At 39.7% G+C, this 24514-nt stretch overlaps 1 protein-coding gene across 2 annotated transcripts in view; it reads right to left on the bottom strand.

Moving 5' to 3' along the window:
- CNST (consortin, connexin sorting protein) overlaps window positions 1–24514 on the bottom strand; it is a 90672-nt gene that overhangs the window by 34983 nt on the left and 31175 nt on the right. For both annotated transcript variants that reach the window (XM_054975674.1, XM_054975681.1), the window contains exons 4-7: window positions 10658–10815; window positions 5289–5319; window positions 2382–2468; window positions 1253–1367 (exon numbers count right to left, since the gene is read on the bottom strand). In XM_054975674.1, the coding sequence (XP_054831649.1) occupies window positions 1253–1367; window positions 2382–2468; window positions 5289–5319; window positions 10658–10815 (391 nt within the window). The remainder of the gene's footprint in view (window positions 1–1252; window positions 1368–2381; window positions 2469–5288; window positions 5320–10657; window positions 10816–24514) is intronic.

Below are 24514 nucleotides of genomic sequence, written 5' to 3'. Positions count from 1 at the left end.
AATACCGTAAAGCTGAATAATCTTTTGACACCCCTTAACAGAAAGCAAAAAACCCACAGCAGCAATGCAGGCAGAGAAAAAGGGCTACATGCTGAAAAGTGAGATTTTAATTATTTCAACAAGTGAGCAAGTTATGAAGGTGATGATAGTGAAAGCAATTGTTCTCCACTCCTACTGTTCCATCCAGCAGAGCTTTTTGTGGGTCAGACAACCAATGCTGCATTCAGATGAACCTGACTTACTATCAGGCTCACACACTGTACAGCTGAATTGGTAGAGCATGGGCTATTGGAGTTGTTCCCCACACAAGAAGGGAAGGATTTGTGTACATTTTTCCTTGATTAGCCTCTGCAATAGAGCAGAGATTCTTAGAGGGTGATCTACAATTCTTCAAGGGCTTTCTGAACTCTGAGGGGGGAATGGAGAGGGAGACTGAGATTTTAGGCAGCCAGTTCTCACTTGCAATGTTTTCTGATAGCAAGTAGAGAAGAGTTGTTTTATACTGCTCATACCACTCTGAAGATAAAGTCACAGATTTCTCTCCCAGGCCATTAAAAAGGGAAACACACAGTGACTAAGAATCAAACCTAACATTAAAGAGTTGGATGATGGCATAAGGGTCTCACTGAATGTATGCCTGAGATACGTGTACCATGAACTGTGTCCATGGCTGGAAGTGGGTTTGCAAGGCATAATTTGCAGGCAATCCTGGTTGGAACTAACTACAGTTTGCTGCATCTATATGACACAGCAAACTATGGCTAGGCAAACCAGGAAAAGAGTGGAGGAAACAGGCACATGAGAGTGGAGGACAGAACATGCAAACTTGTAGTGAAATTTTGGTTTGGTTTGGAGTATCATAAACATGATGTCTGGATTGAATCTGAAGATGTTAGATGATTTTATCTTCTTGAATTTTTGGATTTTTAAAAAATCTACTGCAGTTAAACAAGGCAAGTAATTTAATCTGCAAACTCAGAGGATGGTTATATTAAATGAAATTTTAAGATCTTCAAATATGTGGACTTAGCAGGCACTACTTCATGTATTTCTTCAGAGCCCCAAACATTTGTCCAGTCCATTTTGACATACTTTCTTCTAACAGCAGGTTTCTAGCACCAAATGGCACTCTGTATAGTTCCAAAATCATTTTCTGTACTCTCATGTGTGGATCTCTTTTCAAAGACATCTTTTAAGCATGCACAGCTACACACTCACCAGATTGTAACCAAGAAAAAATATTTTTACTTACTCTTGATGTGATGTGCAAAGTTCAGCTAGTTTGTCTAATTCTTCATTATTCAGATCTTTAGCAGATTTTTTTAGACTTCGACACTCACCAGCTGCGGCTGCTTTCCATTTTTTTTCTGTATCAATACACAAGAATTTCAATCACTACATTAAATTTCAATAAACTAAAATCCCTTCAACAACAAACTAGAATATTTTCCGCATGTGCTTTGAACTAATAAACCAAATTAAAAATAAATAAAAGAATATGGCTTTATAAAAAAGGTTTGAAAAGTAAAAAGAATCCATAAATATTGCACTACAGAAGTAATTATGATGAGGTGTGGAGCAGGTTCCTGACAGGTCATGTCCTTGAAGGGCCACTGGCATGCAGAAGCAGGCAGAGTCAACTCCCTTAAGTTCTTCTAGCATTGCAAGGGCTTGATGTAGAACCACAGGGGCACTCAACCTGGCCTGCTTCTGTGTGTTGGTAATATGTGCAACCCTATGAATTAACAACCTCCAAAACATCATTAACAGCCTTTCTCTGATATTGCAAATGCCATGGCTTCCTTCATTGAGTCAAGCCATCTCATGTTGGATCTTCTTTTTGTGCTGCCTTCCACCTTTCCTAATATTAATAGCTAGAAGCCTACAAAAACATTTACAGTGTTTCTTTTCATGGAAATTAGAGGGGGGAGGGGGAGAAGGAGAAGAGTTTCTCATACAAATCAGAGCTGGGGAAAATGCAGGTTTTTATTTTGCTCAGCTGCGCAACACAGGCCTTAACATCAGAACTAGGGTTGCCTACCACCGGTGGACAGCAGTTGGGAATCCAGGGAAGCATGAAAGGCACCACTGATGAGACGTCACTTCTGGGGAAAACCTGGAAGTGACATAACATCTCTCTAGGAATTGCCATAGAGTTTTCAGTGATTCCTAGAAAGGGCTGATGTAACATCTGAGTTTCCCCCAGAAGTGACATTATGCCATCACAACGGTTCCCCCCCCATTATTCTTCTCCTACTGGCCACTGGAGTGGTGGCAGGCAATAGAGGTTGGATCGCCCACCCCCAGCAGTAAATTGGCAACCCTGTTCAGAACAGATTTCTCAATTTAATAAACCATTGTCCACTGTGCAATACACTTACCCCACTGCTGCTGAATAGAAGAAAGATTTGCAAGTAGTTGCTCATGGTATAACTGTTCAAGCTGAATGAACTTCATGGCCTTCTCATCTGAATGGAAAGCTAAACGGAAATACTGATACAGATGGACAGTGGAAAGTTGATAGAGTTCAGCATTGTTATCAAAAGCAGTAGGCTGCATCAATATGAGACGGAAAATGGATGTGCAAGTGCCCTAACCTATTCACATGTGCATGAGAATCTACTATCTTAAACCACTATATTCTTCCACAGAAGTCTACACCTAATTACTGTGTATACAAACAAGCAGTTTTCTTTTTTTGAACAACAAGCCTTCTGGAACAAGTCTATCTTTAATCAGCAATTTGACTTTCACTTTTAACAATGTTAGATTTGATACAAATGATACAGCCCGGGATCACTAAGCAGAATTTGTTTCTCTAAACTCCAAATTCTCTCTCATACACAAACACTCAAAAATGTTTTTTACGTCTCCTTTAAAGGCACAGGCTTTAACATTTTGTTTCCACATCTAGAAAGAAACCAACAAATACTACAGGAATTCACAAAACAAGAGGGAAAATTCAAAGTCATCATATCTTAAGTAGTGTGTGATCATATGCCCCTGGCATGCAACCAACATTTAAAAAAAAAATAGCAACTGAATGTACGCCTTAAAGCCATTGTTTGAAATTGCCCTATCCCATAAAGTTTTCTGTAGTAATTGAAAGCAGGCAATCATATATATCTTATGATCATGTCAAATTAGCTCCACTTGTCTTGGATGAAGTAGAGTTAGCATTTACAGAGCAGGTTAAGATCTTGGGTGTGCTCATGGACACAACCTTGCATTTTGAAAAGCATGTTGGAATAGTAGCCAGAAGTGCCTTCTATCAGCTGCATTTGGTTTGCCAATTCTCTCCTTTCTTAGACTCGGCCATGCTGACCCTTGCCTTTGTAACCTCATGGCTGTATTACTGCAATGTATTCTACATTGGGCTGCCTGTGAGGACAGCCAGGAATCTGCTGCTGGTTCAGAATGCAGCAGCCCAATTATTGTTAGATCTTGCTAATATTTAAACAGCTACACTGGATGTCTATTTGTTTCCTAGTCTTAATTCAAAGTGCTGGTTATGACTTTCTAAGTGTTCGTGGACCTAGGACCCAAATATTTGGATGACAGTGTCATCCCATATGTCCCCGTGTACCAGTTGTAGCTTTCAAGCTTCCACCTACTGGCTAGTCCGCCCTTCAGGTGGCTTGCCTGATGTCAACCAGAGCCCATTATTTTTCTATTGTATCGCCCAATCAGTGAAATGAGCTGCCTCCCTGATGAATTGAGGGGAGCATTGTGGTTAGCATATAGAAATCTTCAGGAGGTACTGCAAAGCCATTTTACTTGCCAGATCTCTTAATGCTGTATAAACTGCAGGCATCTTTTGGGGGGAAGGAGTACCTGGGGTTTTATATTATAGGTTTTAAATTGTAATGTTTTAATGGTGATGTGTAAGAGCCTTGAGCCACAAGGAAATGCAAAATATAAACTTAAATAAATAAAATCTAGAGGGCCACTTTACCACAATTTTGTATGTCTTGCCCATGATGGAATGAATTGACAGATTTCTACTGATAGAAGGGAGGGGCAATTTTCACTGATTACTTAGCTGCAGACCTCTGACTCCCTACTCCTATGCTGCTCCTGGGGGCAGGATGTTCCGCCACAAACAGCATTTCAGAGGGTATTTTCGGATGCAGAAGAAGAGATGGGGAAATCTCACTATACACATAGAAATTCTGTCTATGCAAATTCCAGTGGATCTATGCCAGTGAACCAATTCACACCTGCTGGTGGCCAATTATGCAATTGCACAAATTTCTGTGATTGTGTATGCAGGCTTAAGTTACAAAAACAGTTCACACAACTGGCATTTCTACATGAGTTTCACACAGGCATGAGTCTGCTGGTGGCATGGGTTCACCTGTAGCACATGCAGGAGGGCTGCCAGCAGTGTAATCCAGTCCTATGGATTTACTTGGTCCTGGACAAAGCATACAAAATAAAACCAAAACTAGTGTAGAAATTCCATGATAAAGCTTTCCCCAAAGAGTTTAAACATTCACCTGTTTTGCTTATTAGACGGCTTACTTTACCAGAAGGATATGCAACCTAGAAAATGAGGATGACTAATATGGGGGATGTTATATCCCACTGTGCCTTACATTTTTTAAACAAATCCCTTTAAAAGGTTATGAACTAGAAGTCCAAAATGGTGCATGTATGTGCTAGAACTTCCCTCAATTCCTGATTCAACCACAGCCTCTTGCAATGTATTGGAGGCTGCTCTCAAAGGAGTCTCAAGTTTCAGGCACTGTGAGGTGCTGTTATTAAAGGGGGAAGGGAGAACCCAAAGCTCCACCTTGAGCCCCCCTTCCACATTTGGATTCTGGTATATAGCAATAAAATATTAAGAAATAAATGCCTGCAAATTTCCAAGCAGCACTCCAGTCCTAAAAAAAAGTCCATGACTCAGAAAAAGGCTATTGTGAAAATAAAAGCCTACTATATTAGCTCGGGGCAGAATGAAAGGACGACCAAATCCGTTATGCATGATGCAGCTAGAGAAAATCTTCTCATACCTACAAGAAAGCATATGAATAAGATATTTGCAGGTTATCACATGTGCTGCTTTACAGTGGTCTCCAGAACCCTTAGCAACTAATATTTTTATACATTTGGGACAAGGACCTCACATGTACCTACCCGCTCTAGAACTAAAATGAGAACAAGCATATTCATCAGTAATCAGACTTTTCATTTTTATGTCTGACCTTTGGCTGTATAATTTCATTTCCATTTGGATGGCAATGACACACTTTAAAAAAAAAATAAGTTTGATTTTAAAAGGATACATTCTCCATCCTGAAAATAGGTTTCAGCAATCTACAAAAAGAACAGCAGAGAAGAAATTAACATTATCAGACATTCATGTTTTGCTTAGGAAAAGATGTTGCCTCACTCCACTTACATATATTTGTTTTCTTTTCATTTTCCACTGCAGGCATAGTAATGTACAACTAAATGTTATAAAGCATATGTAGTTTACTTCTGACATAAAATCTACAACAGAATCCTTAACAATATACAGCAAAGCTAAATAGCATCTCTAAGAAGTACAAAACTTTCATAAACTTGCTACCCCAAACATCAGTATTGTATTTCTATTATCTGACAAAGTCAGCTTTAACTCACAAAAGCTTACTTATACCTTGGAAAAAGTTGTTGGTCTTGAAGGTCTTACTGGATTTGAATTTTGTTCACCTGGCACCTTCATTACTGTTGTTGAGGTAGCAGGTGAAGATCTTTTTATCTCACCTGACATTTGGTTAAGTTGCTCTTATGTTTCCTCTGTAATTTTTATCCACTGGGATTACAGCTAGTTTATTGTTTTGCATGTTTATTATACAGAGTCCGTTATAGAGTATCTAGTCCAATTCCCTGCTCAATGCAAGAAATCCAAGGCAGGATTTTAATTTTAAATTTTATTGTTGATTGTTATTGATTTATAAATTGTTAACTCCATTAACCATGATCTGGTGGTTCTGTTTTTACTTGGCTAAACAATTCCAGAAGGTGGTGCTGGGGAACTGTTGCTCATCTGCACTGCATTCACGCTTCGGAGTCCTGTAGGGCTCTATCTTGTCTCCTTTACATGAAACTACTGGGATTTGGAGTGTGGTGCCACCCATCTGTGGATGACACTTAGCTCTACTTCTCATCATCTGAATATGGGGAGGGAGTCTGTGGAAGTCCTATAGGTGCCCAGAGAAAATAATTGGATGGATGAGTGCCAATAAACTGAAGCTCAGACCAGATAAGACTGAGGTACTATTTGTTGATTTTAACCGGCCCTAGAGGTGGTTGTACGCCTCCGAAGAAGCAAAGTTTGTTGCTTGGGGTGTTGCTGGTCCCTGCCTATTGCTGGCAACTCAGGTTTCCTTTGTGACACATAGCACCCTTTACCAATTTTGGCTAATATGCCAGTTACAGCCCTTCCTTCAAAACTGGCCATAGTGATTCATGTTCATCATATTCAGGTTAGATTACTATAATGCACTTTACGTAGGCTGCCTTCGAAAACTGGAAACTTCGGTTGGCCCAAAATGCAGCAGATGCATTATTGTCAAGGGCTGGATACACAGATTGTATCACATCTGTGCTTAAAGATCTGTACTGGCTGCTCATCTGTTTCTGGGTATAATTCAAAGTGCTCATTCTTACCTTTAAGGCCTTAAATGGTTTGGGGCCAGTGTACCCGAAGAACTGTCTCCAACTCTATTGTCCAAGCTCACCAGCTGAGATCCTCTTCCAAAACTCTGCTCTCTGTGCCTCCACCCTTCAGAAGTGAGGTGGGTGGTGACCAGAGATAGGGATTTTTCAATCATGGCACCTTGCCTTTGGAAGACTCTCCTCTGTGAGCTTGTCTGATAATGATTGTACTTTCTTTTAGAAGCCAGGCTAAAATACTCCTTTTTACCTACGTTTTAACTAAGGGGTTTTATTATATGTTTTATGGTCTGCTTCTGGCCAGAGGATTATTTTATCTACATCATTTTGAATGTAGATAAAATGAATTTTATGCAGTTATTATGCCAGGGCTTGTTTTAATAGCATGAGCCTATTTTTAATGGCTTGTTTTAATGGGGGTAATTTAATGGCTTTGTTTTATTTTATTATCGAGTTATAAGCCATCTCAAGCAGGTATCTGGAGAAGTAGTGTATACATTTTCTAAATGAAAATAAACTTTTGGAAAAGCCAAGATAAATAATTTAAATAATAATTATATACTTTTAAAATGCTATTTTTTTCTTAAAGGTAAAAGTAGTCCCCTGTGCAAGCACCAAGTCATTACTGACCCATGGGAGGACATCACATCACAATGTTTTCTTGGCAGACTTTTTGTTACAGGGTGGTTTGCCATTGCCTTCCCCAGTCATCTACACTTTACCCCCAGGAAATTGGGTACTCATTTTACCGACCTCGGAAGGATTTCTTTCTTAGACCATACTTTTAAAGTTTACTTTGTATACAAACTTTGATCCACTGGAGTTCTTCTCCATGTGCAAAGATTTCTGCCCATGAAGCAAAATTTTCTTCCATCTCCCTTCCAGTCACAGTCCAAAATAACTTCCAAAATGCTGTTCTGGGTGACCTCTCACCCCCATCCCCTGGAACAGGATTTCAGGAAGAATTTTGGGCTGCAATGGGAGGGGAAGAAAGGAGGAAAGTCATGTTCTACAGGCCAAAATTCTTGTGCCTGTGGAAAAACCCACAGTGGATCTAAGATTTATTTTATTTTATTAATTTTATTTTCTTTAGATTTCTATTCCGCCCTCCTCACAAAGGGCTCAGGGTGGATTACAACATTTTAAAAACACATTAAAACTAATTTATACAGATTCGGTTTCGTTTTCTCTGCCATGTTGGACGCTCCTCTCCGCAGGTCTGGGAGGAAGCACCTGAGCAGCCTGACCGGGCGGCTGACCTGCAAAGGTTAGCCCCCAAGACTCCCAGTGAGGGTGTCAGGGTCCGGAGCGCGACAGGAAGAACCCCCCCGAAGTCGATGCGGGGGGTAAATTGCCCGTTTGCTCCTATGGAGGCCGGCAGACTTGCGCAGCACTTCGCGTGCTGCCGGGCCATGGAGAATGGCAAAAAGCAGATCTAAGGTGAAAACCTGTAAGTAGCGAATCCCTTCTGTTACTACAAGCGTATGCGAAGGATTGGTGGGATTTGAAGCTAAGAAGGCTCGGATTTCTTCCCCCTCACTGAGTATCGAAACTTGGCTGGCGGATTCCCCCCCTAAGATGGCGACGAAAAAGCAGAGCCCCGCTATGGGCAAATCTATCTCGGCTGCTTTGCAGGGGAAAGGAGTCTCTGGAGGAGCTAGTAAAGCGGTTGGTCGTCGTAGTAAAGGGTTGGCTTAATTGAGAGTGAAGTGAAAACCATTAAGGAAGCAGCGGAGGGGGCGGAAAAGTCTGCTCGGGAAAACGCAGCACTCATGAGGGCAACAAACAAAGACCTAAAGCTGTTGGAGAACCAACTGATCGGGTTGCAAGTGGATCGTGCTCAGACAATATTGCGTCTCCAGAATGTGAAGGAGGAGGAAAATGGGAATTTAAAGGATCTGGTGTCGGAACTTTTGGCGATACCCGCAAAGGCAACTAAACAAGAGTTAAAAAGCGCCATTCTGGAAGTCCGTCGGGCTTCTTCAAAATACGCAACGAAGCGTCAGCTGCCTCGCGAGATTATTATTGACTTTTCATCTAAGAAGATCCGGGACACCATCCTATATAATTCATACAATGCGGACTTGGACTTTCTGGGCAATAAGGTCAAGATATTGAAGGACGTTCCATTTTTAGCTCGGAAAAGAAGATTTAAATATAAAAGGTTTGCAGCTCTTCTGAGGAAATGTGAAATAAAGTACAAATAGTTATTTCCGGAAGGTATTTGGTTTAGTTATAAAGATCAAGCTCACAAGATAACATCAGAAGATCAGCTAAGGGACTTTGTGGGTAAACACCAAGATTTTCAGCAAGAAGAAGAGGATTTCAAGCCTGAAGGGGGAGGGGAGGAGGGAACGAGCACAGTGACTGTAGCTGTTCAGAGAGAATTGCGACCGAGACCCAGAGGGGGTAAGAAGACCTAATCCTGATTGTAGTTTGTATTTTATAAGATCTACCAATCTAACAGCATTTTACAAAGTTCTAATGTTAAATAATTGCAATATGAAGGGAATGCATTACTTGTAGATGTAGTGTTTGTGTTGTTATGTATTGTTTCTTCCCTTTCTCCCTGTTCCCACTTTTTCCTTTTTGTAGTACTAGTAATTAAAAAAAAATAATTTATACAATTAAAACCATAAATAATTTATTTTTAAAAATCTCACACGTAAAAATATACACTCAGATGGCGGCAATCAATAGCAGCACACAGCTCGACAAGATTAGGTGGTGGACAACCCTAGTAGGGAGGGATTCAGATTTTATTCTTCTCCAGTTCAAGACACTGAAGTCAAAGGTAACTTAATAGTAAAGAGTCCAGTAGCACCTTTAAGACTAACCAACTTTACTGTAGCATAAGCTTTCGAGAACTAGTTCTCTTCATCAGATGCATCAGTAACTGATGGTAACTTACTACGTGTTTTACTCCTTGGCAATTTATTAGCGCTAACAAACTAACTGCTTAAAAGAAATCCTAGTATTTTAATTCATATAAATTTCTGGCTGACTATTTGCCATAGGAATCCCTCCTCTAATTTTATCTCTTAGTAGTGAAAGATGCATTTATAAGTAAATAGAAGAAAGCTATAATCCAAGGAATTACCAGTGCAGGATTTTTTCCTTCAATTATATTGTGTTACAGTCTGAAGAAAACCTGGGCATTAGTCAGGCAAAAGGTTTGTGATATAGATTACCAGAACATGGATGCTATGGCATGTAGATCTTGCTCACCTTTAAACTTGGACCTACATTTTCCAGCACCTAAGAAATGTGCAAGCTATTTAAATAGCTTAATTATCTCCAGAATAAGAGTGTTTTTACTCTAGCACACTGTAGCATTTGCCAACAGCTATTACTGATGTTTGCTATAAAAAAGGGTTGCCACCTCCAGATTGGGAAATTCCTGGAGATTTGGGGGTGGAACCTGCAGAGGGCAGGGTTTGAGGAGGAGACAGATCTTAGGGGTATACAATGGTATAGTTCACAGCCATTTTCTCTAGGGAAACTGTTTTCTGGAGATGAATTGTAATTCTGGGAGATTTCCAGGTATCACTTTGGAGATTGGCAATCCTACTACAAGCACCTCCCTTGAAACAATTGGTTACGTTCATGTGGAACAGGTTTGATAGATTGTATCTCATATACTGCTGTCTTGCAATTATTATAAGGGAGTTAGAGTGGATGCAATTGCTCTGTTGCTTTGCTATAGTACCAGGCTGCTCAACAAAACAGCCAGTCACTCTTCTTCTTGTAGGGGAGAATGTTCACATTACTTAAAAAGTGGCTGTTTTTCAGTGTAGCCATAAGGTCTTGGATAGTGAAATAACTGGAACAATAACCTAGAATTCATATTTATATATAAAAGAAATAAACAAAACTTTTCATGTTTGTATCAATGTTTAAATTCTAATTTAGGCATTTCAATTTCATGCCAAGATCTCTCTTACTGAGAAATTTAAACTGTATAACAAAACATTATGGTAGGTGTTGCCAATACCTGATGGAGACACAGGGGCAATACTCTTGAATCCATCTCCTCAAATTCTTCTCGAAGAAGGGAAAAGAGGGCCTGCAAAGTCTGTGTTGGGTCCTTTTGGGAGCAGTTTGCATTTGACTTGTTTCCATCCTCAGCATCCTTTTTCTTTTGCTTTGCCACTGAAGTGTCCAAAGAAGGAATATTTTTTAAAACTGGAATTTACTAGAAACATCTAAAACAATTAAGTAATGAAACAGGAATCAGTAGGTTATTTATTTATTTTTACCTTGCTTTTCTCCCCAAAGAGGGCCCAATGCAGCTCACAAAGCAGAAAAATACTGTTTTAAAAAGCAAACAGCACAATAACCACATCCTGGGTTACTCTCATAATTTGTGTTCTAAACAAGTTCAACTGCCCTGAAAAGCAACATGTACTGGTTTGTAAATATGTAGTATAACAGTATGATTGCAAACCTCTAAGCAGGCCTGGAGATTCCAGAATTCTAACTGATCTCCAGAATACAGAGATCAGTACCCCTGAAAAAAGGCTACTTAGGAAGGTGGACTCTATGGATAGGGTTGCCAGGTCCCTAAACCCTTCTGCTGGGGGGGGGGGAACCTGGCACTTACCTCGTGCCAGCAGTGTGCACGGGCTCTGGTGCTTGTGCAATGACGTCACCCTGGAAGTGATGTAATCGCGCTGGCCATGGGATTCCTCCTGCGTTCTGTCCAGGATCGACTCGGCCCGTTTGGGGCCCAAACTGGCCCCAAACGAAGTGCAGGAATGCTTCCATGGCTGACACAACACTTCCAGAGGTGATGTTGTTGCACCCCTTGGGAGTGCCCGTATGGTACATGTTCCTGGGGTGCCTGTCAATGGTGGACAACCTCCTGGAGCTTGCCACCTCCTGCCAACCACTGGTGGGTCCAAACAGAGAATTAGGCTGTCCCTGTAATAAACTATGATGCAAAAAGGAGGGAGGTGAATCCCACAGGGAACAAAAGAATCAATTTCATACCATTTATAATACAATGAGTCAATTTATAAGTGCAATTGAAAGTGCAAAGTGCTGACAATTCATAAATATTACCACAGTATAACAAATTCATAAATATCCTTTCACAAATGTCCATACAAGTCCATGCAAGGCAACATTTCATATATGAGCATTCTCCAAATAGTCCATAGCTTCCGGGTAAATCCTTGATGAAACAGTTTTTTACTTTCTTTCCAGATCTTCTTTCTTATGCATTCATAAATGTAAAGTAGAAAGGCTTTCCTGCCATGAGGTAAGTTATAAAAACAACAGTCGACCTCACCCCTGCAAAACACTCATGGGGTGAGTTGTAAAGGCAGCAGTAAATCTCATTTCTGCGTAACCTTCTCCTGTATAGCAATAATGAGGTCAGTTGTAAAAACAGCAGTAAACCTCATTCCTGCATAACCCTCAATCTGTGGCCGGCTGCAAGCAGATTTCGCGCTTGCTTCTTCAGGAGTCTATTTCCTAAATAGAACATAAGTCCCATCAGTTTACCAATCAAATGGATTTTACAAAAATTCTTCAAAATATTTTCTTTAAGGTGCATTTATACTCACAAAGCCCCCATGGGGAACACCCCTAAGCACTTAAATCACTCAACCCGGACAAGGCGGCGATGTTTCTTCACGCGCCTAACAAAAAGGGCGGTTCTCTTAAATAAACAAACTTCATCTGTCTCTTAAAGATATACTGTCACATTACAGCCATACGGTTTCCTCCACCCTATTACAGATAGCAGCTCAAAGACAATTCATTATTCAGCCCTTTAGGTTTAACTGATCCCAATCTAAAAATCCAGAATGCTTCTCTTTGAAGTAGTGCTGTTTGTGCAGATTCACGATCTTTCCTATGCATAACCTCCACAATCGTCACCTTAAAGTCATTTTCTGCATGTCCCTGCTCCCTAAAATGCTGAGTCAGGGGTGCCTCCTGGATGTTGTTACGTATACGCGATATGTGTTCTAAAATGCGTACCTTGATGGGTCTTAACGTACAACCTACGTATAGCAGTTTGCATGGGCATTCCAAGACATAAACAACCCCCTTTGTTTGACAGTTTGCAAAATGTCTGATAACACATTTATTCTCACCAAACCTAAACTCTTTCCCTTCTTGGAACAGTTTACAAATTTAGCAGTGGGCACATTTGTAGTTTCCAGATGGTAAGCTGTGCCCTCCGCTAGTGTCCCATATATCAGCCCTAATCAAATTATTTTTCAAATTCTGTGTTCTGCGGAAGCCAATTCTAGGTTTCAATTCGCAGCCTTTTATATTTTCCACAAGTTTCCAATGTTGAAAAATGATCTTTTTAATTTGATTCGCCCTTGGGGTAAAATCTAATCCCCATATGATTCTATTTTCCTGCAAGTCTCTGTTTCCCTCAAATAGGGATTCTCTATCCACTAGGCTTGCTCTCTGCCAGGCAGTCCGGATCACTTCCTGTGGGTAGTTCCTTCTTCTAAATTGTTTGCACAAATTAGTACCATCCCTCTCAAAATCCCACATAGAGGAAGAGTTCCTTTTAATCCTTAACAACTGACTGTAGGGTATATTTGCCCGTAGATGTCGCGGATGGAAGGATTTAAAATCCAGATAAGAATTCCTATCTGTTTCTTTATGGTAGGTCCTGATCCCAACACAATTTCTCTCATTCTTATAAGTGACAACATCTAAAAAATTGATTTCAGATTTGCTATGTTGCCATGTAAATTTCACATTGGGATCTCTACTGTTAATCCAAAGGCAAAACTCTTCCACATTTCCTATATCCTTATAAATAAAATACAGGTCATCTATAAAACGGAAGTACTGTGCAATATGTATCCTAAAGGGATTAGTAGCATGTAGAATGTACTGATTTTCCCACCTACTCATAAATAAATTTGCTATGCATGGGGCAGCTGAACTTCCCATCGCAACGCCTCTAAGTTGGTAAAAAAAAATCATCTTCAAATCGAAAATAATTTTTCTCTAATACTAGATCTAGCAATTGAAGCAAAATTTTTTTTGAAAAATGCCCCTCATGTATAGTTAAAGCTTCATCCATGACCAACCTTGCAGTATCATGTGGGATTATTGTATATAGAGATGATACATCCATTGTATATAGAGATGATACATCCTCCTGGAGCTTGCCACCTCCTGCCAACCACTGGTGGGTCAGCAGGCAAAGTGTCAAACCCCTGGTAGTTTGCCCAACACTGGCAGGCACCCTCCAGAATTCATCCCAAATCTCCAAGAATTTCCCAACCTGGGGTTGGCAACTGTATGTAACAGTTGAAGATAAAACAAAATTATACATAATTGCTATGTTCTAAAGTTCCACTTTGCATTGTCTTTGTATTTACGCTATGTTTTGGGCCGAGTTTCAAATACTCGGCCCTGGCACAACTGATCCCTTCTGCGTCATACTGGAAATGATGTCATTTTTTGGCAACGTGGGAGAGGACATGCCCATTTTGGCTATGTGCCTCCTGGGCAGAGTGCATGTAGTAGCACTGATTCCCCACATCTTATCCACTCACTGACCAGGTGAGCAGTGCCAGGAGGTGGTGAATTCCCTGCCCCAGGAGGGGCTAGCAACCCTAACTTTGTACATTATACCAATGTTAGTTATGGGTGGAAGATTAGGGCCTTAAAATGTGTTCTCTCTGGGCTTATGGTCTTATTTTGAGCCAAAGAAAAAATTTTCTTCTCACATTTTTAGAAACCTTCATGCAAAAAGGGAGGATTGAAGTCTCCAGACCTGCATCTTTATTACTTGACATTGTAGAAATATTTTTCTATACATTTCAGGCATCTTAGCTTAATATAGAAGCCTATTGCAGTCTGTGTACTTTTGGATACAGCATAAGCACTACTGCAAGAAATATTAAATAAGCCTTTCCAAACTACTAGTTATAAGGCCTCAGACAAATAGCATTCTATATTGGTTCCAGGAATTTTTCTAATACAATCACTCCTAGGAAAAGCTTTTTTCACCTGGAAAGAGACCAGGCTGGAGTCCTTTCCAGTCTGGAGAGAAACAATCTAGAAAGGTTAAACAATACATCACAGGATATGACAGTGTCAAAACTTACAGGAACATTATAATTTCTCACTTTCAATAATTCCAAGTTCAGCATTGGATAAATATCCCATGTGTTAAATGAAAATTTATAAGAGAGTTCATAGTTTAAGAAATGAGTTGCCAATAGTTCTTCTTATACCTGGCCAAAGCTATTTCCTTTATTTACAAAACATTGGGAGCACGTTTGGCATGTATCTTCATATTATATCCTCAAATGGTAAAATGATTTCCATGAACCAACAGACTTTTTAGTCCTTTATATGGACCAATCCACCTTCTACTCCTCCACCCAGTAAGAGAAATTCACTAGAATATCTATACAAGACGGTGTTTAACTCCAGAGAGACACCAAAATATTTATAGAACAACCAAATTTTACAAGAATGTGGAGAAAAAGTTACCTGTTATTACATGTTCTGGTACTGTACAAAAGTTCAATGTTTTGGGGACTCTGATTAAATCCAAAAGTAACAGGATATTGCATTCCCTAAGCTTGCTAGCTAAAAATATACTTCTTGGGTATACTGGAGACAAAAAAAAATACTTCAGATTTTTTAAAAAAGCTTATAACATCTGCTAAAATTCAAATTGCAAAAAAAGCCTGCCATCTATTCAGGTTTGTGCAATAGAATAAGAAGTATTATGTTATCAGATAAAACTTCATCACACTGAAAGGGAATGGAAAACCCTACCTGTAGCTCCAATTCCAGGAAAATAAGCTTCCTTTTTGCTGTACTCCAAGTTAAATGTTGATTTAAGCAAAAGCAAAGCCAAAGTAAACCTTACATATATAGTTTAAAAATATTGCAACCACCACCATGGTAAACTTTATCATGAAAACTTGTGACATAATAATACTTAGTGGTTTTGATTATTGTAACACATAAATCTAGCCATAGATTTTACTGTAGTTACATCTTTGTGTTGCTACTAGAACTAGAAGTTATGTCAACTGATTTTCTTAACTCATGACAGCTCTGTTCAATATAATCTGCAATTATCCTGTTGAAATAAAATGAAAAAAGCTTTAAAGAAGTGCACTTAGTTTTGTATTGAAGTCAGCTTGCTCCGCTCTTCATCTGAATCAAGCTTTAAATCTTTTGGGAATGTTATATGAATAGTACTTTAGTTTAGTTTGATCAATGCTATTCAGGTCTAAAAGTGACAATGGCCAAAGTTTAGTTCAATAAATTATACTTATATTTAGAGATAGAATCAAAGTATTATCTTCAAAAGAATAGCCTTCTATTTATGGCAGCGCATGACCTTTGCTACATTTCTGCCGTAACCAAATACCATTCTTGCCTTCAGGAAGCCTTTGTTTCAAAGTGCTGTCACATGCTTCAAACATCTACATATTCTAAAACAAGTATGCTAACTCAAAAGTTAATTATGAAGCAGTGTTTAACAATTAAATCTGCATTTTAACACACAAATGTAATTTTTATAGGAAGTGTGTTTCATTTCTAAAACACTGTCATTGATAGTATATGGACAAATTTCTGCAAGTCTTTTATGCAAAGTTAGTCTTGTTTGAATCAAGAGGGCTCTGGCCAAAACAATTCCCAGGATCACTGGCTAAAACATGGAGCTCATCAACATAACTATCAAAATTTAACTGAGCCACTACTAACACAGGTATCAACAATGAAAAATCAATGCATACAACAATGGAACTGTTCAAACCACTGATATTACAGGGATAATCTACTACACAATTTCTATGTCAAATGGAAAATTTCTCCAGTATTTTTTTCAAAGTCTCTAGTTGAATTGATCCATCTAACTGCCAGAAGATATTTTGTAGATGTTATTACATCAGCAAAATTTGGAGCCAAACCCAATCTATTTTAGCACCCCAGCCTTATGTGCAGTTTAATCAAACCAACAAAACTCTGCAGAAGAGCATTCACATTTATTGGTACTTGTTGGAAAATATATCAGGATCCAAGGAGAAGCCTGCTGTTGTTTATAAAAAGTAGACAGAATATTAAGAACTAGATGACTTGCAGGAACACACACATCCAATCCCAACTCAGGCAACTGAAAGTGGGTTGCAAGCCTTCAAAATCCTACTATATAAAAGGCTAACCATGTTCCAGACAACTCACTTCCTACTCTGGTGTGCCTCCAGAAGGTGCTGCCGTGGAGGGAAGACGAGAAGAGGCAGCCTGTCCCTCCGTGAGTGGGCCGTGGAGGGAAGCCCAGGCCAAGTTCAGGTGTGGAGCAGGCGGCAATACTTGCCTCCTCTGCCTTCACCCAGCAGGGATCAGGAGCTGAGCAGGTGGAAATGCCCACTCCCCCCTTCACCCAGTTGGGAACAGGCGTGGAACAGGGGGTGATGCCCACCCCCGCTTTCACTCAGCTGGGAACAGGTGTTGAGCGGCGGGTGATGCCCACTCCCTGCCTTCACTCAGCTGGGAGCAGGAGCAGAGCAGGTGGCACTGCCCACCTGCCACCTTCAACCAGCTGGGAACAGGCGCAGAGCAGGTGACAATGCCCTCCCCCCCTTTACCCTGTCGGGATCAGATGTGGAGCAGACAGCAATGCCTGCCCAGACGGACTGAGGTGCAGAACAGGAAACAATGCCTGCCCCTTTCATCCAGCTGGGATCAGGAGCGGAGAAGGTGGCAATACCTGACTCCCCTTCACCTGGCCGGGATCAGGCATGGAGCAGGTGGCAGTGCTTAACCCCCTCCTTTACCCAGCCAGGATCAGGAGCGGAGCAGGCAGCAATGCCCACCTTCCTTCACCTGCACAGGATGAGGAGTGGAGAAGGTGGCAATGCCTGCCTCCCTTCACCCTGCCAGAATCAGGCAAGGAGCAGGTTGTGATGCCCGCCCCCCTTTCATCTGGTCAGAATCAGGAGCAGAGCAGGTGACAATGCTTACCGCCCCCCCCCCCCCGCGCATTTACCCAGCCAGGATCAGGAGCGGAGCAGGCAGCAATGTCCGCTCTCCTTCACCCGCACAGGATCAGGAGTGGAGCAGGTGGCAATGCCCTCCCCCCTTCACCCTGCTGGAAGCAGGTGAGGAGCAAGTTGCAATGCCTGCCAGGAGCGGAGCAGGTGGCAATGTCTGCCCCCTGCCTTCACTTGGCCTTGATCAGTTACGGAAGAGGAAGCAATCCCCGCCCACCAGCCCTCCCCTTTCTAGCGCCCATTGTATTTTTTCCCATAATGGGCTTTGTTACTAGTCTATAAATAAAGTATTATCAGAACACTGCATACTAATAATAAGAGATTCATTTCCACAATGCCATTTCCCTTGCTGGAACAGCTTCTATGCTAAGTTAACCTCTAGGATGACTTTGTGTCATAATCTGGTTGAAAATGAATATTTTATGTTTGTAACCAGAAGCTTATGATCAAGTCATATTTTCACAAAACTATCAGAAACACTGGAGAACATGAATGTTAAGAAACATACTGGAGAACTTGTGCCCTGTTTGTTCAACATTTTCTGGTACAGAGAACAAAAGCATCTCATATTAATAAACTGTCCCATAGCCCCCGCGGAGGTTCTTTCCTTACCTGTTTCTTTTGTTCTGAATTCTACATCTTACCTCTCTGAAATCACTAGACAAATTTTTGTTTCCAGGTAGCCTTTTACCTGGAGACTAAAATATTTTTCTTCTATTCATGTCACAGATATTTATCAGACATAAGCAGCCATTATTTGTGTTTAAATTTAATCACCAAATGTTTAACAATGGGAAAGGCACATAAAATAGAAGGGCATTTTTGTTGCTCATCCAGTACCTAATGTAGATCTGCTGCCTTACTTAAGTACATGTGACTATGTACCTGTTGCTCTGTCAACATTCCTGCTGATGCAATTTTGAGTTGTATAGAAGTATCCACCCTTTATGTTATGATCTGCAAATAGTGATTAGAAGTCTAAGAATCTCATTTTTTTATTTACATTATTTATAGTCCACCTTTCTCATTGAGACTCAGTGCAGATTATTTGAATATTGTATGCACGTTATTTTAATAATTATATTCCATGTTCTTTAAACTTCATTAGAGTACATATTGTAGCTGTACCTAGGATTGAATTTGTCAAAGCTGCTGAATAGTACATCTCTATTACATAACTGCTCACATGCTGTTACATCATGATGTGGGGGGAATATATATATAAAGTCATGCAGGTATTATCTGAAGCACTGAACAACTCAAGACACACTCACACCACGAATACCAGATTCCTTATATGAAGCTTCATGAACAGGAATTTATTATTGTCTTCAACTTAATCAAGCATTTCCTGTTCTAGCACTCTGATGCACAGAATAGATTATTTTCTAAACTATCTTCCATAATATAACCTACTGAAAATTGTGTTGCCAACTTCCAGGTGGGGCCTGGAGATCTCCTGGAATTATAACTGATCTCCGGACTACAGAGATCATTTCCTGAAAAAAAATGGCTGCTGTGGAGGGTGGACTCCATTGTATTATACCTCACCGAGGTTCCTCCTCTCCCTAAACCCTGCTTTCTCCAGACTTCACCCCCAAATATCCAGGAATTTCCCAAACCTGAGTTGGCAACTCTAACTTCAAGTTTGACTGTATAGAGTGGAGGGAGGCCCCTGTATTTTACAAGTATTTTTTTAAAAATATACTATGCTAATGTATAAACTCCAGAAGGCCAGCTGTAGTAGTCTGCTGCAGCCAACACAGCCACCTTAAAGACTAATAGAGCAGTTATTCAAATGCACAACTAGGTTTGTTTCCATTAAAAAGAGAGGGGGTGGTGTTAAATTTGCATATGTTAGTTATTTTCAATACTAAAAAAACTTTTGTGTATAACATTTTGGGGGAGGGGTTTGTCTTACATTCAGGGTCATCTTCCTTTTGGGTAAATACATTTATTGTAGTAAATATATTTATACATATGAATACATTGCAAATATATTTATTGTAGCATAAGCCTTCATGAGCAAGAGGACATGTTACATACATGAAGTATTACATTCATTTGTTAGAAACATTTATACTCAGAGCTGCTAAAAGTTAATGATGGGAAAGAAGTTACTGCAAAAAGATGACAGAAAGATGACATACACATACAAAAAAAACACACACGAGGGGAAAATATGTGATAAATATTTTTTAAAAATATGCTCAACAACACTCAAAACTATGCAAAATCTCAACACCTCCTATTAAATTAAATAATTTAAATAATTAAATTTAAATAATTAAATAATTTAAATAATTTAATAGGAGGTTGAGGGTGGAAGTGGAGGATCCTCTGCCCCCAGCGGTGGACTGGCAACCTTACCTAAACTGTGGTCTCATTGGCTCCATTTTGAATTGGGGTTGTACAGAGGGGTTTAAATTCCAGTGTCAATAGGTGAAAACATAAGGGAGTAGGAGGACTGAACCTCTACTCCCTTTCTTACATGGTTCCAGTCTGAACTGGCATTGTACAGGTCTGCAATTTACTTCTTGACCATGTTGGAAAGACTTCAGTCATAGATCTCCCAAAACCTAATTTGACAGGGGAGAATATTTGTCCATTGTTTTTCAGGATACTAGAGATGGCTCAGCAAAAGCCTCCAAAGGGTTACTAAGGATTCAAGAACTAGCACATATGGCACATCTCAACTCAAGCGACCTTCTGAGCCTCGAGAGCAATGAAACTGTAAATCAACGATCTAGTTGAGCTAAAGCTAAGGCAGCACCCCTTTATGTGTTCTGTGTCAAACCCTCTCCACTAGCCTATGTGACTAAGCGACAATGGCTAGAGACAAAGTACCATCAGTTATGTGGGTTTAAATAAAGAGACTTTGGCTGATCTACAGCAAAGTAAGAATCCGGAGGTTTTCTGAGTTTGGTCAGGCAGACTTATTGATTGCACAGCTCTCTTGCTTGTAAGGCTTGGATGCTTCCCTAAGGTGTACCCAGTGGACTGTATCAGGAACTACCAGTCATTCAAGTAACTGTTTAGGGGCTTTTGTACAGCTACCTCTAATGTCCAAGTTGTGGATGGACAAGAGAACATGCTGATCTCTTTTTTCACTAAGTAATTAGTGCCCGGAGGTCAAAAGCAAAACCACATTTTATTCATGTATTTTGTTTAGCTGTTCAGCAAACTGTTCTCCTCCACTGAGCATGCATATTTTAAACACACAACTCATAAATATTTAGCTCAGCTAGGTAGCTTATGCATACTGCCACATTAAGAGAGCAAGAAAGCTTGAGATGCTGGGGTGAGAAAACAAATCTACTTATGGGAATGTCACATCACATACCACTATAACCTTTTCAATGCTTTGCAATATCTAGAATTGCTAGCAGCGGGGTACATATTTTGTATTCAGGTTAAAGGCATGAATTATTAGTTTTTTAGGCTTAATTTGAACTGTGTTTATTCTTTCTGCATTCAGAACTCTATATTTATCTTAGCTGCAAGATGATTTTTTAAGATACCCAGATAAGAAAAATGATTACAGAGATCATATTTTGTCTGTTGCAAAGAAAAAACAACCACACCTGATATTCTATAGCTGTAATTTCTTTACTATTAAATCATTCTCCATTGATGCAAATTGATGGTATACCAGAATAGATATATAAACTTTACCTTACAATTAGTGGTAATAACACTGACCAAAAGGAGCATCTCCAAGTACTTTCTGTTTTCATATCCTCAAAACATAGTTGCACCATATCCCCATTCAGTTGTTTAAAACTTGTACATGCTAAGGTTGTAGAAAGAAGGGAGATTATACCAGCTGGACCCCCTCCTGACACCTGCATATAAGAAAATGACTGCAGAGAGCATTTTGGGTCTAAACTCTGTACATGTATCAGGGCTGTTTTCTGGAGTGTGGTCAAATGTACAATGATGCACAAAGGCTTCCATGCAGACATTAATTTTTACATACAGATGTCAAAGGATGGCACCAGCCGACACAATCCTGATCCCTTCCACACATGTACAGTTTGAACAACTGAACAAAATTTATATCATGGTCCCATGTACCCCTCAAATGGTTATGCAGAGGTATCTTTTAAGAAACCCAGAAAGTAACAAATGTCTTCTAGGAATTGACATTCTAAAACCAGTCAGACATATGGGGAATATTGGGCTTCAAAGCAGGTTGGAATAGTAGATGTGTGAACACAAAAAATGTGGTGTTCATCTAGGAATATGCCTGGGACTTCACTACATGTAATACAGCTTTGTTCAGTGATTTTAAAACCAGAAATGTAGACAGACTTTGTCTATCTTGATCTTTCCTAGCTTTACGTTAAAAAGTAGCTTTCTAAAATCTAAAGATAGGAGGGAAGTGTTAATATGAATTTATCTAGCAAAGCCAAGATGAAAGACAACATTGCATTATTTTTCTTTATCAATAGCACAAGGCATTATAGAGAAGTGCTTCCCATTTCAATCCTTGGCTAATTTACACTGTGAAAACACTGCCCTGCCTTAACATGCCTACATGTCTAAAAACGAACTTGCCTTGCCTTTGTGTATATGGAGTGACATCTTCTTTATTAGCCCTGCAGATAATAATGCATTTAATACAGGAAGGACATGCACTTTCTGCCAGTAGTTCTCCTAACTTGTTTGCTTGCTTTCTGAGGAACCATTTAGGACATGTAGAATACAAGGCAAGAAATAGCCAAGGAAGTCAAAAAGTTGCTAATATGTCTAGCAAACAAGATATTTTTTACCACTGTATTAAGTTTAATTTTATTTTATTTTACTATAACTAATAGGCATGGAACCACCATGTATACTCTCAATATAAGAGTGAAACAGGGAAAGACAAAAGTAGGGGGTATGCATACTAGAGAAATTGTTTTGAGTGTACAGAAAAAAAGCATTTATTTGATCTGGCCACAAAAGTGGCCAGATAAGAATTGTTTTTGCTTATTCCCCCCCCCCCCCCCAGAAGGCATAGAATAACTTTGGGCTGCTGAGTGTCAGCTGAAGGGAGGAAAGAAAAATTAGGGGGGGGGGCAATATTATTCTGACTGAGGCCACAAATAATGTCAGGAAGATGCATACTTTAGGATGCACATCTGCATCCTACAGTATGCAGACTGATAAAGAGAACCATTTATTTTACAGATTTGCTTGATTTTTTTAGTGGCCTTTGATAAGGTCAGCCACTTGATGTTATTAAAGCACCTGGAGACTGAAGTGGTGATTAAAAGATGGCACTAAAATGGTTTACACCTTTTAAAATCTTTGATCAGAAATTTGTTAGCAGAGATGATGAATCAGCAACCTGGAACAACCTGTGGGGTTCCTTAGGGTTCTGTATTATCATCCTGCTTTTCAGTAGCTATGTAAGACCTTTGAGACAGTCCATAGATTTGGAGTTGGGAGTCACTGTCTTAGGACAAAATGGCTGACAAACAATGGGATTAAACTGAATCTCAGTAAGATGAAGACAGTGGTGGTTGATAAGGCTGATGTGTTAGAAGGAATTATGCTACCCTACCCTGGATGGGTGAGTCTTTCTTTTGGTATGCTTCCTTTCACCCACCGCTCAGAAATCATTTTCCTTCCTGGACTCAATAGACCTGACCCTGCTACAGAAAACATCAAAACTAAACTATGGTGTCATGCTCTGTACGAGGCTGTGCTTGAAGTTAACATGGAAACTTCAAAGAGCCCAGAATCCTTCAGCTCGACTGTTGTCTGGTGCCAACTGCCTTGCACTTATTGCTTCTATTATGCTACTCTCTGAGAGTGCTAGGAAGGCTCCCATTCATATGTCTTTCAGAAACAGATGTAAGACAAAGTTGTTTAGGAAGACTTAGAAGGATGGTTAGTAGCAGCATTTCTGTTTTAGTCATGTCTCTGATCTATTTTTTTAAACTTTTAAAAGTTTAAAACGCATTTTAAAAGGCATTTTAGGTGCCTTTTTCTTGGGAGAAAAGTGGGCTACAAATAATTGAAACAAATGAAACCCCGAGAGTTCTTCCTGACAGCATAAAATCCAAGCTATGATACACTCAGTACATTCCAACATACCACATTCAAATAGTTATGGTGAGAGAATATAAATTGTTTACAGACACAAAACTGTAAGAAAATAGATTTTAGGGATTCAAACCCAGATCTACCTTGGAAGTAACAAAATCTATTTTACACCACTTATTACTGCAATAGTATGTTGTAAAAAGTGATAATATCATGTTTAATGTGCAAGTGGTCAAATCTCTACCAATGACAAGTATACTAGAACCTGATAGAGATTCCCTAGTCATATTTTTATTTCTGCTGGTTCCTTTCTTCCAATGGAGGAAATTAGTTCTCATCTTTTTTTGTATCTTCTCCCTTGTGCTATTTACCAGACTCTGAAAACAGTAGGCAGGCGGCTCTTCTCTCTCTCTCTCAATACTCTTTAAATTTTCAGAGGAAGAAGAGCCGATAAGAGACTCAAGCAGAACATAAATCATGAACCCATAAATCATGTATCCTCACTTACAAGCAAGGTTACACTATTCCAAGTCCATTTCTTTCTTTCTTTGTAAACTGACCCACCCCAGTTTCATGTTTCCCTCAGTTCCTAGATGGAAATGGTTCCTGAGACTTAATATCACAAGTCCATCTGGCACCACAGTCCAGCTAGGATCAATCAGAAGAACACCATGGAAATTTTAAACAATAGGAAAAGGATGTGTGCTTAGCATAGGAAAGGAAAGGATAAGAGCAATGTTAATTATTTCATGGTCAACATAAGCTTTATTGAATGTTGAAATCTATAGCTGGAACATAGGGGCCTTGGAGCC

Source organism: Eublepharis macularius, chromosome 1 (assembly GCF_028583425.1).
Source record: "Eublepharis macularius isolate TG4126 chromosome 1, MPM_Emac_v1.0, whole genome shotgun sequence".
NCBI classification, from domain to species: Eukaryota; Metazoa; Chordata; class Lepidosauria; order Squamata; family Eublepharidae; genus Eublepharis; species Eublepharis macularius.
Note: the sequence above shows the minus strand (reverse complement) of the source record. Positions and strands in the feature narration are given on the sequence as shown.